This window comes from Leucopleurus acutus (assembly GCF_964270905.1).
Source record: "Leucopleurus acutus genome assembly, chromosome: 2".
Classification (NCBI taxonomy): Eukaryota; Metazoa; Chordata; class Mammalia; order Artiodactyla; family Delphinidae; genus Leucopleurus; species Leucopleurus acutus.
Genome location: NC_139143.1, coordinates 117,909,377 through 117,927,856, shown reverse-complemented (window position 1 = coordinate 117,927,856; position 18,480 = coordinate 117,909,377). Strand labels below are relative to the sequence as shown.

The 18,480-nt window shown below is 37.4% G+C and overlaps 1 protein-coding gene across 1 annotated transcript in view; it reads right to left on the bottom strand.

Moving 5' to 3' along the window:
• COL24A1 (collagen type XXIV alpha 1 chain) overlaps positions 1–18,480 on the bottom strand; it is a gene marked incomplete at both ends in the record, with an annotated part of 398,127 nt that overhangs the window by 267,381 nt on the left and 112,266 nt on the right. Inside the window, 4 exons of the mRNA XM_082834714.1 lie at positions 2,291–2,344; positions 2,620–2,673; positions 2,921–2,965; positions 3,042–3,095. Of these exons, the coding sequence (XP_082690840.1) occupies positions 2,291–2,344; positions 2,620–2,673; positions 2,921–2,965; positions 3,042–3,095 (207 nt within the window). The remainder of the gene's footprint in view (positions 1–2,290; positions 2,345–2,619; positions 2,674–2,920; positions 2,966–3,041; positions 3,096–18,480) is intronic.

Here is an 18,480-nt window from a genome sequence, read left to right as displayed (position 1 = left end):
CCCCAAACTAATCCCTGCTGACATTAAAATATTTTTATTAGAATAGTACAAAAAAGGTATAACACGAGCAAGCAAAAGCCTCACGCCCACCATTTCATGTTCCCTGCATCACTGCCTTAAAGAACCACATTAGAGTTTCTGGTGATCCCAGGAAAAGCAAAAATTTAAGGTTTTAAGACAATGTGCTAAAGGTAAAACAGGCTGTCTTTGCTTTAGCTTAGACTAGAGCAACGTTGGGAAGCATTATTACTAAGAGAAGATTAAAGAGTCACAGAGCTGCAAGGCACCTTACATATGATATAGCCTGACTCTCATTTTAAACACGAGAAACTGGATACCATGGTGGTTAAATGTCCAAGGTCACAGCAGGTCAGTGTCAGGGCTGGAACTAAAATCTACATGTTATTCAGACCAGCAATTCCCCCTCTCCCACCCCAATAAACATGTTATCAATATAAATTGAATCAAAGAGTAAGGAAGACATTAAAAAGGTTTACCTTATATAAGCATGATATTTGACTCTGGTTTTCTCAAGTAATTAATTACAAAGCATAAGAGAATAATATCAATTATTTATTACTTAGTATTGACCTTAGAAAATGTGTCATACCACTTCCTTTTATTGTTATCAAAAGTTAGAAAACCCTCATATTAGAAAAAAATGAAGATATAAGAAGGGTCAGTCACTGCAGATATTGAAAGTTCCTTTTATGTGGTTTAGAACCATCCTTGAAAAATAGAAGCTTTTTGTTAGCTTGACCTATACTCGTGCCCCTTCTGAGATTCAACACCACGGCACAAGTCTGGGTAGATAGCTGACTGAGTGAAAACTAGTTAAGGCAAAACTCACCACCAACACGTCATTAGATAAATAGATGCCGAAAATTGTTCTTTGGATTAAATAATTCCTGGGAAATGTATATGAAATGCTGTCACTGTTAGAAGTCATAAAGAATGGTGTATGTAAAGTTACGTAACTTAATGCTGCTTCCTTTGATGCAAAAATAAACAATCCAAAGATGAGAGGGTGGAGTTAGAGGGAACATGATGAATTGCTTGGGAAAACAACACTCTTTTATAATGTTGTATTAATAAATTATGATATTATATCTAAGTTTTTGTATCTACAATCACCTTCACAGAGTTGTAATCAATATTAAAACCCTAAAACGGGGCTTCCCTGGTGGCGCAGTGGTTGAGAGAACGCCTCCCGATGCAGGGGACACGGGTTCATGCCCCGGTCCTGGAGGATCCCACATGTCGCGGAGCGGCTGGGCCTGTGAGCCATGGCTGCTGAGCCTGCGCGTCCGGAGCCTGTGCTCCGCAACGGGAGAGGCCACAATAGTGAGAGGCTCGCGTACCGCAAAAAAACCAACCAAACAAACAAAAAACCCTAAAACAATCTTAAAACATTAAAGCCCAGAACACTATGGTACAGTGGCTAAGTGCATGCGCTCTGACATATGTGATTTCCTAGGTTTTCCCAGGTGGCTAACTAACTAACTATGGGACCTTGGGCAATAGTTAGTTTTTTATCTCTCTGTGTCTCAGTTTCCCTAATTGGTAAAATAGGAATAATAATAGTCCCAACTTCGTATGATTGTTTTAAGGATTAAAGTAGACGTATAGACCTTAGAAGAGCACCTGGCACTTTGTAAGCACTCTGTAAATGTTAGCTATAATAATTATTATGATTTTTAATATGCAGATAAATACCTTTAACTCATGTTTTAACCATTTTTCATTTAAATGTTTTTAATTATCCAGTAACTTTAGTTTTATAGCTTCTTAGGCTTCAAGTTAACTACAATACATGGTATCCTTTTATTTCAATTAATTGATGGTCAAAGGTTAAAAAAAGACAAGGAACTAGAATATTTGGGCCCATAAGAGAGTGTGACAATGCTATTTTTTCTTCCGAATGTTTCCTTAATGAAACAGATATCTGGATAAATTAAAATATTATTTAAGGTGCCTTATATTTTCTGACTTAAAATCTACTGCTTAGTTTAAATACTGTCTATAATAGATCAACCAAGATCTTTAAGGCTCACAGAAATTTGGCTTTGGCCTGGGATGGGGTGGGGTGAGGAGGGTGAGATCCAATAATCTATGCAATGTGAGCTAAAAACTTCAAGGATTAGCTAGATTCTAAAAGTGGAGAGAAAACGCCATACTGGTAGTCTTACATCCTACTTCTTACGTTCCACAAACAACAACAGGTATCCAGACTCATGCCATAGTGTGTACTCCATGAATCAGAAAGAGCAAACCAAAAGTTCAAACCTACTGAAGGTCCTGGCTTTCCTCTCATCCCTGGTGGTCCAGGAAAACCCCTAGCGCCCTAAAAGAAAAGAACAGTACAGTGAAGAGAAAAACTATTATACGACAGAAGGCAGATACACCTCTATTTACAAATTACTAAAAAAATTCATGGAATTATTCTAAAATAATTGAGAAAACTGTTTTAAACAAGACTTGTAAAACCATATTGATACCATATCCTAAAAAAAATATAATCAATGATTAAAATAACGAGTACTCCTTTCTTTTTAAAGAATTTATACATTTTCACTGGCTTTTGTTGTATTTATATAAAATTAACGGTAAAAACATTACCTTGTCTCCAGGATACCCTGGTTCTCCTGGCTCTCCCACAATGCCTTGTTCACCCTGGAGAGCACAATTTCACGTGAAGACACTTATGCAATGCAAATGTGGCAGTATTATAAGAAGGCAAATACTAGTTATACAAGAGTAATTTCTCTATTTTTCCTACTTCTGAGAAAAATCATATAATTGATAGTAGAGATTAGATCCCATATTTTTTAAAACAAGTATTTTATAAGTTGTGTGGATTCAAACGAAAAGTAAATGTGATAAGAAATCATCTCTATGACAATGTAAATATTTAAATCACCTTATCACCTTTGATTCCAGGTAGGCCCTTATTCCCCGAAAGACCCTAAAAAAGAAAGTGATACTTTGTGACACCATAGAAAAATCAAAGTGAAATATCCATTATAAAAATAGAAACATACCATTGGGCCAGGGATTCCAGAAGGTCCAACTAGTCCCATAGGGCCAACACTGCCCTGAAAAGCAATAAGAAAGAAAGGCATCCTTGAGCACCCAACTAGAATTTAAAAGAGAACATGGTAAACTTAATTAACCCAGAATGGTTCACCTCACTAAGCTCCTACACATGCCTTATTCTTCAACTACTTCTTTTCCTTCTCACATTTATAAATCATACCAATCATTCAAATTTTAATGAGGTCTATCCTGTTTCCTGAAGCCTACTCATACGGATCTTGTCCATGAGCCTCCTTCCCTTCCTTGAGCTCCAATAATACTTACTACCCCCAGCATTCATTTTGAAGTATTTCTCCAGAGAGATAATATCTTGATGATAGGGGAAATACTTTAGTGCCATGTTCCCAGGAAGTATTCAATAAATACTTCATTTGATTGTCTTAGATTTTTCTTTCACCCGTTTACTCAGCAAACATTTATTGGGCAGTTACTATGTGTCAGGAATTCCAGTGATTTTATTTCATGATTTACAACTTGCAGACAATAACATTTACCATAATTTTAGGGAAATGAGTAGTAAACAAAAGGCTCTGCTCTTCTGGGTTTCTCTCATTCATTCATCATTTAATATTTATTGAGCATAATATGTATCAAACATTGTAGTGTTGTATAGTAGTGTTGAGGAAACAAACATGAAAGAGACAGAGACACCAATGTCAAGGTTTTCAATTTAATGCTCCAAAGCAAGATTACTCAAAAACATTAACTACCACTATCATCTCCTGCAAGCAACAGACCTATAAAAACTTCTTTAATATGTCATCTTAGAATGTAAAGGACAACTTATAAGGGTTTTTGAAAGTAAAATTTTCAAAAATAGTGGAAATCTCTTGATGGTTTGGAGCCCACTAAATTTTTGTGTTATTGATGCCTTCACTTTCCTTCTTTCTCTTGCAACCTCTCTGTGCCTGGCTAACGTATCATCCTTCACCTTCAAATACTGAGTTGCTTTAAACCTCCATTTCTTGCTTTCCAAATATTAAGGAACTTTGAAAGGTGTATTTGAAGCAATGATGAAAATGTTGCCCTTTTTAGTTGTAATCCAAACTTCTTAGAATAGCATCCCAGGCCCTTACTACTAGTTTTCCATCAACCCTTTCAGTCTCATGTCCTTCCATTCGTCCCTACTCTCCTTTGACTTCTTCCTCCTCCAAACCCAACATTCTAGACACAATGGGCTGTGTTCTAGCCTCTGAACATGCTCTCCCTTACCACATGCTCCAACCCTTTGAAGATACAGTTACCACTACTGGAATGTCCTTCTTCTTACAGTACTGAGAATACTGCCCTGTTTTTGATTTTTTGTTTTCTTTTTTCTGTTTTCCTAATCTGTGCATTATGTGAGAGCAGAAGCATGTTTTATTCATTTTTTTATATCTCTGACCCAACATAATAACTGGCACATAATAGTTTTGAAATAAACTATGGAATGAACACTGGAGGAAGTAATCAACTTCAAAAATAAATTTAAAACAGTGATTTCCAGAGGTCTACATCCTGACATAATGGCCCATTTCTAATAGTCCACGTTTATATAACTACAAATTTCAGAACAGAAAATATGACATCTTTACTTTGGGGTGAGTCTTAAAGTCTGTGAAATATAACTACTATATAGTTCCAACATGTGTAAGCCTGAAATACATGAGACTGTGAGAGGCAGAGTAATACTTTCCAACTTAATGAACAGATATGCAGTATTAATACATCATTGACAAATTCTATCAATAGGAAATAATTATTCTTATAATTACAGTGGCTAGTTTATTCAAAGTTCATAGCTTTAAAACTTATGATAGTTTAAAAAATACAGGGTTCTCGCCTGCGGAGACTGGTGGAGTCGGGCAGGAAGCTTTAAAGCAGTTTCATGCCGGGACTTACCCCAGATTTTCTGATTTGATTCCTCCCCAGTGAGGCCCAGCACCAGTTCAAGATTCCCACGTGATTCCATTGCAGACTGAGAATCAAAGTCTAAGCAAAATGACCTTGAAGTCCTTTCGCAGAGGACCAGAGAGTACTTTGGAAAAGGACCAAATATTCTGAAACCCTGGTCTATAGTGTGGTATGTTTCTTTGTATGATTTTGTCTATTTAGGTTTGCTTTTACCATTTGTCCTAGGGTTCTGACTGTTCATTTTTTGTTGTTGTTGTTTGTTTGTTTTCTTCTTATGAGTGTGTATATATGTTTATTTGTGTGATTTTCTCTGTTTAGTTTTGCTTTTACCATTTGGTTTGGGGTTATATTGTTCGTTCATTTTTCTTTTTTTTTCCTTCTTTTTTCTTCCTTTTCTTCTGACCCATGTGGGTGGCAGGGTCTTGGTGCTCCAGCCAGGTGTCAGGTCTGAGCCTCCAAGGTGGGAGAACCGAGTCCAGGACACGGGACCACCAGAGACCTCCTGGCCCCAAGTAATATCATTCGGTGAGAGCTCTCCCAGAGACCTCTATCTAAACACTAAGACTCAGCTCCAACCAACAGCCAGCAAGCTCCAGTGATGGATGCACCATGCCAAACAACCAGCAAGACTGGAACACAACCCCACCTACTAGCAGAGAGGCCACCTAAAGTCATACTAAGTCCACAGATACCCCAAAACACACCACTGGATGCGGCCCTGCCCACCAGAAGAACAAGATCCAGCCCCACCCACCAGAACACAGGGACCAGTCCCCTCCACCAGGAAGCCTACACAAACCACTGAACCAACCTCACAACTAAGGGTCAGACACCAAAAACAACAGGAACTAGAACCTGCAGCCTGTGAAAAGGAGATGCCCAATACAGTAAGTTGAACAAAACGATAAGAAAGAGACACATGCAGCAGATGAAGGAGCAAAGTAAAAACCCACCAGACCAAACAAATGAAGAGGAAATAGGCAGTCTACCGGAAAAAGAATTCAGAGTAATGAAAGTAAAGATGATCCAAAATCTTGGAAGTAGAATGGAGAAAATACAAAAAGCATTTAACAAGGACTTAGAAGAATTAAAGAGCAAACAAAGAATGATGAACAATAAAATAAATGAAATTAAAAATTCTCTAGAAGGAATCAATAGCAGAATAACTGAGGCAGAAGACCAGATAAGTGACCTGGAAGATAAAATTGTGGACGTAACTACTGCAGAGCAGAATAAAGAAAAAAGAATGAAAAGAATTGAGGACAGTCTCAGAGACCTTTGGGACAACATTATATGCACCAACATTCAAATTATAGGGGTCACAGAAGAAGAAGAGAAAAAGAAAGGGTCTGAGAAAATATTTGAGGAGAGTATACTTGCAAACCTCCTTAACAGGGGAAAGGAAATAGTCGATCAAGTCCAGGAAGCACAGAGAGTCACATACAGGAGAAATCCAAGGAGAAACATGCCAACACACACATTAATCAAACTATCAAAAATTAAATACAAAGAAAAGATATTAAAAGCAACAAGAGACAAGCCAAAAAAATATATATACAAGGGAATTCCCATAAGGTTAACAGCTGAACTTTCAGCAGAGACTCTGCAAGCCACCAGGGAGTGGCAGGACACATTTAAAGTGACGAAAGGGAAAAACCTACAACCAAGGTTACTCTACCCAGCAAGGATCTCATTCAGATTCGATGGAGAAATTAAAACCTTTACAAACAAGCAAAAGTTAAGAGCACCACCAAACCAGTTTTACAACAAATGCTAAAGGAACTTCTCTAGGTGGTAAACACAAGAGAAGGAAAAGACAAACAAAAGCAAACCCAAAACAATTAAGAAAATGGTAATAGGAACATACATATCGATAATTACCTTAAATGTAAATGGTTTAATTGCTCCAACAAAACACACTGACTGGCTGAATGGATACAAAAACAAGACCCGTATATATGCTGTCTACAAGAGACTGACTTGAGACCTAGGGACACATACAGATTGAAAGTGAGGGTAAGGAAAAAGATATTCCATGCAAATGGAAATCAAAAGAAAGCTGGAGTAGCAATACTCATATCAGAAAAAATAGACTTTAAAATAAAGACTGTTATAAAGAACAAAGAAGGATATGACATAATTATCAAGGAATCAGTCCAAGAAGAAGTTATATCAATTTTGAATACTTATGCACCCAACACAGGAGCACCTCAATACATAAGGCAAATGCTAACAGTCCTAAAAGGGGAAATCGACAGTAACACTGTAATAGAAGGGGACTTTAACACCCCACTTCCACAAATGGACAGATCATCCAAAATGAAAATAAATAAGGAAACACAAGTTTTAAATGATACAGTAGACCAGATGGACTTAACTGATATTTACAGGACATTCCACCAAAAACAACAGAATACACTTTCTTTTCAAGTGCTCAAGGAACATTCTCCAGGATAGATCATATGTTGGGTCACCAAATGAGCCTTGGTACATTTAAGGAAATTGAAATTGTATCAAGTGTCTTTTCCTACAACAACACAATTACAGGAAAAAAACTGTAAATAATACAAACTCATCGAGGCTAAACGATACACTACTAAATCGCCAAGAGATCACTGAAGAAATCAAAGAGGATATCAAAAAATATCTAGAAACAAATGGCAATGAAAACACGATGACCCAAAACCTATGGGATACAGCAAAAGCAGTTCTAAGAGGGAAGTTTAGAGCTATACAATCCTACCTCAGGAAACCAGAAACATCTCAAATAAACAACCTCACCTTACACCTAAAGCAACTAGAGAAAGAAGAACAAACAAAACCCAAAGTCAATAGAAGGAAAGAAATCATAAAGGTAAGAGCAGAAATAAATGAAAAAGAAATGAAGGAAACAATAGCAAAGTCAATAAAACTAAAAGCTGGATATCTGGGAAGATAAACAAAACTGATGTCACTAGCCAGAAAAGGGAGAACACTCAAATCAATAGAATTAGAAATGAAAAAGAAGAAGAACTGACTCTGCAGAAATACAAAGGATCATGAAAGATTACTACAATCAACTCTATGCCAATAAAATGGACAACCTGGAAGAAACGCACAAATTCTTAGAAAAGCACACCCTTCCAAGACTGAACCAGGAAGAAATAGAAAATATAAACAGATCAATCTCAAGCACTGTAATTGAGACTATGACTAAAAATCTTCCAACAAACAAAAGCCCAGAACAAGATAGATTCACAGGGGAATTCTATCAAACACTCAGAGAAGAGCTATCACCTACCATTCTCAAAGTATTCTAAAAAATAGCAGAGTGAGGAACACTCCCAAACTCATTCTACAAGGCCACCAGCACCCTGATACCAAAATCAGATAAAGATGTCACAAGAAAAGAAAACTACAGGCTAATACCACTGATGAACATAGATGCAAAAATCCTCAACAAAATACTAGCAAACAGAATCCAACAGCACATTAAAAGGATCATACACCATGATCAAGTGGGGTTTATCCCAGGAATGCAAGGATTCTTCAGTATATGCTAATCAATCAATGTGATACACCATTAATTAACAAATTGAAGGAGAAAATTAACAAACTGAAGGAGAAAAACCATAAGATCATCTCAATAGATGCAGAAAAAGCTTTTGACAAAATTCAACACCCATTTATGATAAAAACTCTCCAGAAAGTAAGCACAGAGGGAAGCTACCTCAACATAATAAAGGCCATATATGACAAACCCACAGCCAACATCATTCTCAATGGTGAAAAACTGAAAGCATTTCCCCTAAAATCAGGAACAAGACAAGGTTTCCCACTCTCACCACTATTATTCAACATAGTTTTGGAAGTTTTAGCCACAGAAATCAGAGAAGAAAATGAAATAAAAAGAATCCATAATGGAAAATAAGAAGTAAAACTGTCACTTTTTTGCAGATGACATGATACTGTACACAGAAAATCCTAGAGATGCTACCAGAAGACTACTAGAGCTAATCAATGAATTTGGTAAAGTAGCAGGATACAAAGTTAATGCACAGAATGAATCTCTATAGAGTAATGATAAAAAATCTGAAAGAGAAAATAAGGAAACACTCCCATTTACCATTGCAAGAAAAAGAATAAAATACCTAGGAATAAACCTACATAAGGAGACAGAAGACCTATATGCAGAAAACTATAAAACACTGATGAAAGAAATTAAAGACGAGACAAACAGATGGAGAGATATACCACGTTCTTGGACTGGAAGAATCAATATTGGGAATATGACTATACTATCTAAAGCAATCTATAGATTCAATGCAATCCCTATCAAACTACCAGTGGCGTTTTTCACAGAGCTAGAACAAAAAATTTCACAATTTGTATGGAAACACACAAGATCCTGAAGAGCCAAAGTAACCTTGAGAAAGAAAAATGGAGCTGGAGGAATCAGGCTTCCAAACTTCAGACTATATTACAAATTTACAGTAATCAAGACAGTATGGTATTGGCACAAAAACAAATATAGATCAATGGAACAGGATAGAAAGCCCAGAGATAAACCCATGCACATACTGTCACTTTATCTTTGATAAAGGAGGCAAGAATATACAATGGAGAAAAGACAGCCTCTTCAATAAGTGGTGCTGAGAAAACTGGACAGCTACATGCAAAAGAATGAAATTAGAACACTTCCTAACACCATACACAAAAATAAACTCAAAATGGATTAAAGACCTAAATGTAAGGCCAGACACTATAAAACTCTTAGAGGAAAACATAGGCAGAGCACTCTATGACATAAATCACAACAAGATCCTTTCTGACCCACCTCCTAGAGAAATGGAAATAAAAACAAAAATAAACAAATGGGACCTAATGAAACTTAAAAGCTTTTGCCAGCAAAGGAAACCATAAACAAGACCAAAAGACAACCCTCAGAATGGGAGAAAATATTTTCAAATGAAGCAACTGACAAAGGATTAATCTCCAAAATATACAAGCAGCTCATACAGACCAATATCAAAAAACAAACAAACCAATCCAAATATGGTCATAAGACCTAAATAGACATTTCTCCAAAGAAGGCATAGAGATGGCCAAAAAACACATGAAGGATGCTCAACATCACTAACCATTAGAGAAACGCAAATCAAAACTACAATGAGCTATCACCTCACACAGGTCAGAATGGCCATCATCAAAAAATCTACAAACAGTTAATGCTGGAGAGGGTGTGGAGAAAAGGGAACTCTCTTGCACTGTTGGTGGGAATGTAAATTGATACAGCTTCTATGGAGAACAGTATGAAGGTTCCTTAAAAAACTGAAACTAGAACTACCATATGACCCAGCAATTCCACTACTGGGCCTATACCCTGAAAAAAACATAATTCAAAAGGACAAATGCACCCCAATGTTCACTGCAGCACTATTTACAATAGCCAGGACATGGAAACAACCTAAATGTCCAACAGATGAATGGATAAAGATGTGGTACATGCATACAATGGAATATTACTCAGCCATAAAAAGGAACGAAATTACGTCATCTGTAGAGATGTGGATGGACCTAGAATCTGTCACACAGAGTGAAGTAAGTCAGAAAGAGAAAAACGAATACAGTATGCTAACACATATATATGGAATGTAAAAAAAATTAGTTCTGATGGACCTCGGGGCAGGACAGAAATAAAGATGCAGATGTAGAGAATGGACTTGAGGACACAGGGAGGGGGAAGGGTAAGCTGCGACAAAGTGAGAGAGTAGCACTGACATATACATATTACCAAATGTAAATCAGATACCTAGTGGGAAGCAGCCGCATAGCACAGGGAGATCAGCTAGGTGCTCTCTGACCACCTAGAGGGGTTGCATAGGGAGGGTGGGAGAGATGGGATATGCGGATGTATGTATACATATAGCTGATTCACTTTGTTATACAGCAGAAACTAACATAACATTGTAAACCAATTATACTCCAATAAAGATGTTAAAAAAATACAATAAACATCTCTGTGTGGAAATTATACAGCAACAATTCATGTAAGGAATGGAAAGGAATATCGTAAAAACAAACAAATATTTCTTTATTGTCCTGTTGTTTTTTCTATACACAATATCCTAAATTTTTGTTACAGAAAATATATTACTGTGCACAGTCTGGCATGTTCAGATGAATGTACTTTGTATGCACAATATGCTATTTTACTTTTTAGTGGCTCTGAAAGAAAAATCACAAAATAGTAAGTTTCAGAAGGTATCAAAAAACATATTCAGGGCGGAGTCAAGATGGTGGTGTGCAAAGTCACAGAGGTTGTGTCTCCCCACAAGTAGGGCACCTGCCGGACGCTGGTGGTGGACCCTGACGTCCAAGGAGATTGGTGGAACCCCCAAGCGAACCAGTAGGATGTGGCAGGACTGAGGGGGCAGTAGAAGTGGAGGCTGGAAAGGACCAGTGCCTCTAGGGTTGGCTGAGAGTGGGGAGGGGTTCCCATGCCTGGAGGGACCCTTGGGGGCTCAGATCAGGAGGGAGCATGCACAGCGTTTCCCCTTCCCAATCGGCTGGGGAAGTCTGACCAGCTCTCAAAGGCCAGGTCCTATGCCCTCAGAGGCCCCCTGTGGGCCTCATTGCTCCTGGGGGCATAGGAGGGAGGCCAGGGAGAACAGGAGGTCCAGGCCACGTGGGTCCTCGGGGAACAGGAGGGAGAGCAGGAAAGGCAAGCAGGAGGTGCCCTCCAGGACCAGAAGAGCAGGAGAGGAGCAGAGGGAGAGCACCCCACCCACTGGAACCCAGGAAGCCTGCTGGGATTGCAGGTGGGGTCCCCCACCCTCTGATACCAGAGGCAGGAGGCACGCCTGGGCCCCTTCTGTTCTGTAGAGCCTAAGCCCCACCCCCACTCCCCCACAGGACCTTTTTAAGCCCTGTGGATCCCAAGCATAGGCCCTGTCTTCCAACATCCATAGCCAATGTCTTTTCCATCTTTTTTTCTTTGTTTTTCCTCTTTTTTTTTTTTTTTTTTTTTTTTACTACTCTGGTTCTGTTTTACCTTCTGGTTGTTGTTTCAAGTATATTTTTATTTTTATATTCTTTCTAACATATCTGTTAGTATCCTACTCTAATTTTACTTTTTACTTTGTTATTGTTCCCCCACTTTGTTTTTTCTGCCCTTCGCAGCTTGTGGGACCTTGGTTCATGAGCCTGGGTTTGGGCCGAAGCTCCTGGGATGGGAGCTCTGAGTGTGAACCATTGGACTAACAGAGAACCTCAGACCCCAGGGAATATTCATCGGAGTGAGGTCTGCCAGAGGTCCTCATCTCAGCCCCAATACCCAGTTTTACCCAACAGCTCACAAACATCAGTGTTGGAAGACTCAGGGCAAACAACCAGTAAGACAGGAACACAATCCAACTCACCAAAAAAAAAAAAAAAAATGAGATGGCAAAAAAAATATGTCACAGATGAAGGAGCAAAGTAAAAACCTACAAGACCAAATAAATGAAGAGGAAATAGGCAATCTAACTGAAAAGGAATTCAGAATAATGGTACTAAAGATGATCCAGACTCTCAGAAATAGAATGGAGGCATGTACCGAGAAAATACAAGAAATGTTTAACAAAGACCAGAAGACCTAAAAGAAAAAACTGAAATGAACAATAACTGAAATGAAAAATACACTAGAAGGAATCAATAACAGAATAACTGAGGCAGAAGAACGAATAACTGAGCTAGAAGGCAAAATCGTGGAAATAACTGCCTATGAGCAGAACAAAGAAAAAAGAAGGAAAAGAATTGAAGACAATCTCAGAAACCTCTGGAACAACACTAAAGGCATAAACATTCAAATTATAGGGGTCGCAGAAGAAGAAGAGAAAAAGAAAGGGTCTGAGAAAATATTTGAAGAGAGTATAGTCGAAAACTTCCCTAACATGGGAAAGCAAATAGTCAGCCAAGTCTAGGAAATGCAGAGAGTCCCATACAGGATAAACTCCAGGAGAAACACACCAAGACACATATTAATCAAACTACCAAAAATTACATTCAAAGAAAAAATATTAAAAGTAGCAAGGGGAAAACAAAAAACAACATACAAAGGAAACCCCATAAGGTTATCAGCTGATTTTTCAGCAGAAACCCTGCAGGTCAGAAGGGAGTGGCAGGACATACTTAAAATGATGAAAGAGAAAAACCTACAACCAAGATTACACTACCCAGCAAGGATCTCATTCAGATTTGACAGAGAAATCAATAGCTTTTCAAACAAGCAAAAGCTAAGAGAATTCAGCACCAACAAACCAGCTTTACAACAAATGCTAAAGAAACTTCTCTAGGAGGGAAACACAACAGAAGAAAAAGACCCATAAAAACAAACCCCCCAAAATTAAGAAAATGGTAATAGGAACATACATATTGAATAATAACCTTGAATGTAAATGGATTAAATGCTCTAACCAAAAGACACAGACTGGCTGAACAGATACAAAAACAAGACCCATATATATGCTGTCTACAAGAGACCCACTTCAGACCTAGGGATACATACAGACTGAAAGTGAGGGGATGGAGAAAGATATTCCATGCAAATGGAAATCAAAAGAAAGCTGGAGTAGGGATAATCCTATAAGATAAAACAGACTTTAAAATAAAGACTGCTACAAGAGATGAGGGATACTACATAATGATCAAAGCATGAATCCAAGAAGAAGATGTAACAATTCTAAATGTTTATGCACCCAACATAGGAGCACCTCAATACATAAGGCAAATGCTAACAAACATGAAAGAAGAAATTGACAGTAACACAATAATGGTAGGGGACTTTAACAACATCCCACTTTCACCAATGGACAGATCATCCAGACAGAAGATAAATAAGGAAACACAAGCTTTAAATGACACAATAAACCAGATAGATTTAATTGATACTTATAGAACATTCCACCCAAAAGTGACAGAATACACTTTTTTCTCAAGTGCGCAAAGAACATTCTCCAGGATAGACCACACGCTGGTCACAAATCAAGCCTCAGAAAATTTAAAAAAAGTGAAATCATATCAAGCATCTTTTCTGACCACAATGCTATGAGACTGGAAATCAATTACAGGAAAAAAAAAACCTGTAAAAAACACAAATACATGGAGGCTAAACAGTGTGCTACTAAATAACCAAGCGATCAATGAAGACAACAAAGAAGAAATTAAAAAAATACATAGAAACAAATGATAATGAAAACACAACAACCCAAAACCTATGGGACACAGCAAAAGCAACTCTAAGAGGGAAGTTTATAGCAATTCAATCTCACCTCAAGAAACAAGAAAAATCTCAAATAAACAATCTAACTGTACACTTAAAACAACTAGAGAAAGAAGAACAAGGAAAACCCAAGGTCAGAAGAAGGAAAGAAATCATAAACTTCAGAGCAGAAATAAATGCAACAGAAATGAAGAAAACAATAGCAACGATCAATAAAACTAAAAGCTGATTCTTTGAGAAGATAAACAAAATTGATAAACCATTAGCCAGACTCATCAAATAGAGGATGCAAATCAATAAAATTATAAATGAAAAAGGAGAAATCACAAATGACACGACAGAAATACAAAGGATGATAAGAGACTACTACAAACAACTATAGGCCAATAAAATGGACAACCACGAAGAAATGGACAAATACTTGGAAAGGTACAATTTTCCAAGACAGAAACACGAAGAATTAAAAAACACAAAAAGACCTATCACAAGTAATTAAATTAAAACTGTAATTAAAATCTTCCAACAAACAAAAGTCCAGGACCAGATGGCTTCACAGGCGAATTGTATCAAACATTTAGAGAAGAGCTAACACCGATCCTTCTCAAACTCTTCCAAAAAATTGCAGAGGGAGAAACACTCCCAAATTCATTCTACAAAGCCACCATAACCCTGATACCAAAACCAGAAAAAGGTATCACAAAAAAGGAAAATTATAGACCAATATGACTGATGAACATAGATGCAAAAATCCTCAACAAAATACTAGCAAATCGAATCCTACAACATATTAAAAGGATCATATACCATGATCAAGTGGGATTTATCCCAGGGATGCAAGGATTCTTCAGTATACACAAATCAAACAATGTGATACACCATATTAACAAACTGAAGGATAAAAACGATATGATCATCTCAATAGATGCAGAAAAAGCTTCTGACAAAATTCAACACCCATTTATGATAAAAACTCTCCAAAAAATGTGCAGAGAGGGAACCTACCTCAACATAATAAAGGCCATATATGACAAACCCACAGCAAGCATCATACTCAATGGTGAAAAACTATTTCCACTAAGATAAGGAACAAGACAAGGATGTCCATTCTCACCACTCTTATTCAACATAGTTTTGGAAGCTGTAGCCATGGCAATAAGAGAAGAAAAGGAAATAAAAGGAATACAAATTGGAAAAGAAGAAGTAAAACTGTCACTGTTTGCAAATGACATAATACTATACAGAGAAAATCCTAAAGATGCCACCAGAAAACTACTAGAACTAATAAATGAATTTGGTAAGGTTGCAGGACACAAAATTAATGCACAGAAATCTCTGGCATTCCTATACACTAACAACGAAAAAATCAGAAAGAGAAATTAAGGAAACAATCCCATTTACCAACACAACAAAAAGAATAAAATACCTAGGAATAAACTTACCTAAGGAGATAAAAGACTTGTACTCAGAAAACTATAAAACACTGATGAAAGAAATCAAAGATGACATAAACAGGTGGAGAAATATACCACATCCTTAGACTGGAAGAATCAATATTGTGAAAATGACTATACCACCCAAAGCAATCTACAGATTCAATGCAATCCCTATGAAACTACCAATGGCATTCTTGACAGAACTAGAACAAAAAATTTTACAATTCTTATGGAAACATAAAAGATCCCAAATAGCCAAAACAATCTTGAGAAAGAAAAACAGAGCTGGAGGAATCAGGCTACCCAACTGCAAACTATACTTAAAAGCTACAGTAATCAAGACAGTATGGTACTGGCACAAAACCAGAAATATAGATCAATGTTACAGGACAGAAAGCCCAGAAATAAACCCAGGCACATGTGGTCACCTTATTTTTGATAAAGAAGGCAAGAATATACAGTAGAGAAAGGACAGCCTCTTCAATTAGTGGTGCTGGGAAAACTGGACAGCTACATGTAAAAGAATGAAATTAGAACACTCCTTAAGACCATATACAAAAATAAACTCCAAATAGATTAAAGACCTAAATGTAAGGTCAGACACTATAAAACTCTTAGAGGAAAACATAGGAAAAACAGTCTTTGACATAAACCACACAGCAAGATCCTTTTTGCCCCAGCTCCTAGACTAATGGAAATAAAAACAAAAATAAACAAATGGGACCTAATGAAACGTAAAAGCTTTTGCACAGCAAAGGAAACCGTAAACAAGATGAAAAAGACAACCCTCAGAATGGGAGAAAATATTTGCAAATGAAACAACGGACCAAGGATTAATCTCCAAAATATACAAAGAGCTCATGGAGCTCAGTATCAAAAAAACAAACAATCCAAGTAAAAAATGGGCAGAAGATCTAAGTAAACATTTCTCCAAAGAAGACATACAGATGGCCAAGAGGCACATGAAAATATGCTCAACATCCCTAATTATTAGAAAAATGCAAATCAAAACTACAATGAGGTATCACCTCATACAGGTCAGAATGGCCATTATTAAAAAATCTAGAAACAGTAAATGCTGGAGCAGGTGTGGTGAAAGGGGAACCCTCCTGCACTGATGGTGGGAATGTAAATTGATACAACCACTATGGAGAACAGTATGGAGGTTCCTTAAAAAACAAAAAATAGAACTACCATATGACCCAGCAATCCCACTACTTTCTCAGGGCATATACCCTGAGAAAACCATGATTCAAAAAGAGTCATGTACCAAAATGTTCATTGCACCTCTATTTACAATAGCCAGGACATGGAAGCAACCTAAGCGTCCATCAACAGATGAATGGATAAAGAAGATGTGGCACATATATATAATGGAATATTACTCAGCCATAAAAAAGAAACAAAACTGAGTTATTTGTAGTGAGGTATATGGACCTAGAGTCTGTCATACAGAGTGAAGTAAGTCAGAAAGAGAAAAACGAATACCATATGCTAACACATATATATGGAATCTAAAAAAATAGAAAAAAAAAGAAAATGGTCAGAAGAACCTAGAGGCAAGATGGGAATAAAGATGCAGACCTACTAGAGAATGGACTTGAGGATATGGGGAGGGGGAAGGGTAAGCTGGGAGAAAGTGAGAGAGTGGCATGGACATATATACACTACCAAACGTAAAACAGATAGCTAGTGGGAACCAGCTGCATAGCACAGGGAGATCAGCTCGGTGCTTTGTGACCACCTAGAGGGGTGGGATAGGGAGGGTGGGAGGGAGGGAGACGCAAGAGGGAAGAGATATGGGGACATATGTATATATATAACTGATGCACTTTGTTATAAAGCAGAAACTGACACACCATTTTAAAGCAATTATACTCTAATAAAGATGTTAAAAAATAAAAACAATAAAACCCCAAAAACCAAAAAATAGAACTATCATATGACCCAGCAATCCCACTACTGGGCATACCCTGAGAAAACCATAAGTCAAAAAGAGACATGTACCATAATGTTCATTGCAGCACTACTTACAATAGCCAGGACATGGAAGCAACCTAAATGTCTATCAACAGATGAATGGATAATGATGTGGCACATATATACAATGGAATATTATTCAGCCATAAAAAGAAACAAAACTGAGTTATTTGTAGTGAGGTAGATGGACCTAGAGTCTGTCATACAGAGTGATTAAGTCAGAAAGAGAAAAACAAATACCATATGCTAATGCATACATATGTAATCTAAAAATTAAAAAAATGGTACTCATGAACATAGTGGCAGGGCAGGAATAAAGATGTAGAGATAGAGAATGGACTTGAGGACATGGAGAGGGAGGGAGAAGCTGGGGCGAAGTGAGTGTAACATCAACATATACACACTCCCAAAAGTAAAACAGTTAGCTAGTGGGAAGCAGCAGCATTGCACAGGGAGATCAGATCAGTGCTTTGTGATCACCTAGAGGGGTGGGATAGGAAGGGTGGGAGGGAGACTCAAGAGGGAGGGGATATGGGGATATCCCCATATTCTGTTGGGGATATCCCCAACAGAACTAACACAGTATTGTGAAGCAATTATACTCCAAGAAAGATCTATTAAATAAAAAATTATTCATTATAAAAGACTTAGAAAAATGAAGAATTAGAAAGTAAAATGGTATGGGTATAGAAACTTCCAAGCAACATAAGACATTTTGTGGCATGTCACAAGTTGCATGGAAAATCCTATTCCTAAAAAACTATAGCCCTCTGAAAGTGATCCATGATAGGTTAATAGCTGTTTTCAGTTCCACAAAGATAACCTGAAAGTCCTTCA